Source organism: Suricata suricatta, chromosome 8 (assembly GCF_006229205.1).
Source record: "Suricata suricatta isolate VVHF042 chromosome 8, meerkat_22Aug2017_6uvM2_HiC, whole genome shotgun sequence".
Classification (NCBI taxonomy): Eukaryota; Metazoa; Chordata; class Mammalia; order Carnivora; family Herpestidae; genus Suricata; species Suricata suricatta.
This window is the reverse complement of record NC_043707.1, coordinates 115726659-115731610: the sequence shown is the minus strand read 5'-3', so window position 1 is coordinate 115731610 and position 4952 is coordinate 115726659. Positions and strand designations below refer to the sequence as shown.

Here is a 4952-nt window from a genome sequence, read left to right as displayed (position 1 = left end):
ACCTCTTCCCTTCTTTGCTGACCAGGGTGGGTAAATCCTAATGAGTCTAAGTCCATCATGTGAGTTCCATTCTCCTTACCAATGGTTGGCGTAGGTATAGAGATGGGCCTTAATTCTGGCCAGTGGGATGTGAGGGGAAATCTGGGGGTCTTCTAAAAGAGCTTTCCTCTCTCTTTTCACCTTTGGATGTTATGTGCAAATGTGCCATCTGGAGCTGCTGCAACAATTTTGCAATGCTGAGGGCAGGAGCAAATAAATTGAAAGCAGCAGAGCAGAAAGTTGAAAGAACATCAGTCTTTGAGGTCATCCCAAAGCAGCCAAATTACCCAACATAGAAACTGAAGGTATGTTATCTCTGAACCTCTGGGAAAGAAAAGGATTCCTGAATGTTTTGACATTCTATGTAGTTAATGTACACTACTGCCTTTTTTATGTGTACTTTACATATACTACTTTTAGATGTAGCAGTGTATGTATATGTATATGTACACACACACACACACACACGTACTTAATACAGATTGCATCACTGTGCTTTTAGACACAAGAAAGACCAAAGGGTGCCAACTTGCCTGAGGTTCCCAGCTAGTGTCAGAGCAGAAATCACCATTCTGTAGTAAAGATGAAGTGGACAAGTGTACACAAATGTCTTTCATTCCTGTGGGCTCCCAAAAGCCACTGTCCCTACCCTCAAAGTACTCTGTAGGCTGGTGGAGTATGGCACTTCCATAAATAAACTTTTCCTATCTTCCATTATGGGAGGCAGATCACTTTCCAAAAGGCCCCCCCGAGGTGAAGACAGTTGGTGATGTGATAGTAGGGACTCTAACATGGTCACTTTCCCTCAGTAACTGTCTCATGCACACAGGAGCGCACACGCACACACGCCCTTCTGATTCCCTGGGGCCTCTGGGATTCATCCCTGGCTTCCAGCATTGCTTTACCATGCAGTGTCCCTTGGAGATGGCTGTCCTCTGCCTTCATGTAGATATCCAAGGAGCAGTTCACTGACTGCCTACCTCGCCACCAAGGGCTGGCAGTTTCAGATCCTATAAAACAATGATCCTATGCCCATCCTTGTTAGCACCACAGATCTAAAGCACACAAGGTAAAAGACGGGAGGGAAAATCTCACGTGACTTGGAAGTGCACAGGCAGAAGCAGGTACTTAGACTGCCATATCCAATGCGTACATTTTAAGTAATAAAAATGATTTAAATGTGTGGGTCCTTTGAAGCAGCTCCCTCACTTCTAGGGAAAGATAAAAAGTAAGCAAAGGTGATTTACTGTGAAGTTTACAAAAGAAAAAACTGGGAACATCTAAATGTTCCTCAGTGGGGGCTTGGAGAAATACATTACAGTACATCCTCGCAGTGGAATACTATACAGCCATTAACATCAACGAGGTAAAACAGGCACGGAATGGTGTTACAGTATGTTAGTTTTAAGAAGCATTTAATAGGGGTGCCTGGGTGGCTCAGTCGGTTAAGCGTCTGACTTCGGCTCAGGTCATGATCTCACGGTTCGTGGGTTCGAGCCCCGCATCAGGCTCTGTGCTGACAGCTAGCTCAGAGCTTGGAGCCTGCTTCGGATTCTGTGTCTCCCTCTCTCTCTGACCCTTCCCTGCTTACACTGTCTCTCTGTCTCTCAAAAATAAATAAAAAACCAACAAAAAAATATTTAATAATTTATACTGTCTCATGTTCATTAAAATATCTGTACAAAAGCGTAGAAAAGGTTAAGGTACAATTATTAAAAAAGAATGGATAGTGGTTATTTTGGTGCATTAAATTTTGGGGTGATTTAAATTGCTTTTCTGTTTATCTTCTATTTTTACATGATACGAGGAATGACAGTATGTGCAACACACGCTCCTCAAGAAAAGAGCAGTAAATGTCTCAGAGAGAAAGCAGGGTCAGGTAGATAAGATGTCTGCTTCAGCGCTGAACAACCCTGGGAGCACTGGTAAGAAGGTGGTAGACTGTGTGTGTTCCACCAGGATCCTGCCGTGATAGTGACATGACCCGAGGAGGCAGGGGGCCCTCTATTCCCAGGATTCCTTGAGTCTTCTTCCTAGTGGGTCTGACCACCTTCTTAGTTTGGACTCAGAGCTGGAAGACATCCAGGAGCAGCAGGAGCGCCAGGCAGATGATTGCTGGGGTGTGGGTGTTCAGTGACTCTTTCAGAGATGCCAGACTGAAGACAGCCCCTGGAATGGAAGTGAGGTCCCTGAGTCTCCCTGCCCCTCAGGCTCAAGCCTTTCCATTCCACACCTCCCAACCACCTACACACACAGGGCCTAAACTAGCTGCTCTCATGTCTCTGGCCTCCCAAACAGAACCAGGAATCAGAAGCCTCTTGAACTAACGTAGCCCTCTCAGAGGGTGAGAAAGAAACAGGAGCCATCCAGCCAAAGAGGGCAGGGAGGTAGGTATTTGGGCATTTTGGAACAACTTCTGATCCTTCTCCTTTCTTAATCCTACTGGATGGAAGGAGGCCCAGGGTTAGTGGTAGAGATACAGGAAAGATCTGAAAATGAGGGAAGCCCCAGAGATGGAAAGCCCAGGGGGAGGGGTGGCAGTGGTGGCAGCAATGGTGACACAAGGCCAGGGGATCCAGAAGAGCCTGAAGACATCTGACCTTTGAAGCAGCAGCTGTCTTAGTACCTCAGAGGTTCCTGTGGGCAGAGCTGCTATGAGGGGATGCTCTACAATTGCCTGTCACAGGGAAATTCTCTGCCTTTCTGTTGAGGGGGCCCAGCTTCCTTGCTCTCTATTCCCACCTGCCAGACACATAACTCCAGGGGCAGCTGCTACTCCATTCCCTCCTCTCTAGGGTAGGGCTTAGGAGAGAGGAGTAGGGATTATGAGGGTATAATACATCCTTACAATGGGAATAGCCTGCAGACAACTGAACTGATGAGGTAGGAAGTACATCTGCCAAAGAGTCATGTTCTTAGATATTAAGTTTTAAAAGCACCTATCCTAGTCTTAAGGCCATGGAAACTACAGTAGAGCGGGGAGGTCTTCTGGTTCCAGAAGAAAAGTAGAGGAGGCAACAGTAAAAGGAACAGCTGTTAGACCTTCCCCTCCTGAAGCGAGTCACCGAGAGTGATACCCACGGACACGAACGGAGATGGTGAACGGCTTTTATTTTAGTTCAGCCGAACGGCCCCTCCCAAGTGTTGGCAAGTCCTCAGGAGACAGCGCCGCTGATCTGAAGCTCAGGGGTTATGTAGGTCATAGCAAAGCAGAGAAAGGTCATCATTGAGGTCACCAATCATAGTTTACGACGTTACATGGGGTTCAATCACAGTCTGACACACAACCCTAAGATGTGGCAGAGACCTATACGTTTTAGAGTTCTTCGTCTCGGGAGAGCTTCGAAGTGACCAAACACAGGTCCGAAGGGGAGGCGAAGCAGGTGCACAGAAGCAAGAACTTTGTAGTTAAAAGGTGGGATCTTGCAACAGTATCTTGAAAAACAAGTTAACATTTAAGTTATTAATTATGGTTACATATTAGGACTTCCAGAGCCCAACTGCCCACCCCTTAATTGTCCACCAGGAAGAGGGCTGGAATGAAACAATGGTTGGTATTTTTCCATTAGGGTCAGCTTGACCCAAGGAGGGTCTTACACAGCCAGATCTTCCATGACCATCTGCCAGAAGCCCCCATTTCCCCAGCCTAGTTGCACCCCCTTACCAATCATGAGCAGAGTCAAAAGCAAGTTCCTGATCTCTTGCAGCATCGGTGGGCGCAGGACAGCAGCAGCCCAGGCAGCAGTTCCAGCCAGCCCACAGCCTCTTGAAAGCTCATGGGACCTGGCAGGTAGCCCAACACCTTCAATGGGAACACCTCAGCAAACTGCACAAACAGGGCTTTCAAGGGGCGGCAGGGAATGTCTGTCAGCCACACTCAACAAGGATCCACTGCTTGAGCACTCCACAAGGGCCTTCTGTGCCTGTGCCCTCAACTCTCCCAACAAAGGAGCTACTATTCTAGGTCAGGTCCAAGGCTGAGGTCTGGAGAGGGGAGGGCCTCCCTGGGAGACTGAGCTTTAGAATCAGGAAACTGGTTGGCCTCAAGGAGAAGGGCTGGATGGTGGTGCGGAGATGGACTGATTTTCTCAACAGACTCTCACCCAGCCTCAAATTCCAAGGCCAGGAAGCTAGGCTTCCCAACTTTAGGAATGCCACAGCTTCTCTTTCTTTCTGCCTGACCCGGTTTCTCCTGAGAATACTATACTGGTAATATTGGGAGGTGGGGGTGAGGATGGAATGTTGCTCATTCTACAGATGTCACTCTGAATATGGTATGCTGGGCCTGGGTCCCATTGCAGTAGACGCAAGAGTAGTTAAGGAGGCTCAAAGAGACTCATCGTGCTGAGTCAGGCTCCAGTCTGGGCCAAGTGACAACTTCACCTTCAGGCTGGCTACCTTTTCCTCCATCTCTTCCCACCCCACTTCAGCACTACCTCTCCTGCAAGGAAGAAACTCTAAGCTGTGGGGCTGTGGGTGTGCACCTCCCCAAACAATCCACCACCCTAAACCAGGAAGGAAGCACAAAACCCAGGCCTGGGAAACAGAGGTTGGCAGGGTCTCCAAGTCTGGCTTATTTGAGGGGCTGGGGAATTGGTGAGCATAAGGGCATGAAAACTTTCCTGAGTCTGGAAGGCCTTGCAGACTTCCATCTCAAGCTCTCGGGAAAAGGTTCTCTAGATTGAGTTAGAGGAGCAACTAGATTGGCTCCTACTTTCTGACCTGCTGTGTAACCTTTAGCAGATACACTCACCTTCAGGGCAAGAACGTACCCCGCAAAGCGAGGATTAATAAATCCATCCTCCTGAACCTCTCAGAAACGCAAACAGGCGAAGGAGGGAAAAGGGGCAGGGAGGGTGCTGGGCCCCTCTTCCACTCCATCTTCCTCCCCCAGGGTCCCGGCGCATTCCTCC

At 48.4% G+C, this 4952-nt stretch overlaps 1 protein-coding gene across 1 annotated transcript in view; it reads right to left on the bottom strand.

The window, feature by feature from the left end:
• Positions 1-2043: 2043 nt before the first annotated feature.
• The window catches only part of TMEM35B (transmembrane protein 35B), a 3411-nt gene continuing 502 nt past the window's right edge, over positions 2044-4952 (bottom strand). The window contains 4 exon segments of the mRNA XM_029945851.1: positions 2044-2062; positions 2064-2208; positions 3704-3766; positions 3769-3890. Of these exon segments, the coding sequence (XP_029801711.1) occupies positions 2044-2062; positions 2064-2208; positions 3704-3766; positions 3769-3890 (349 nt within the window).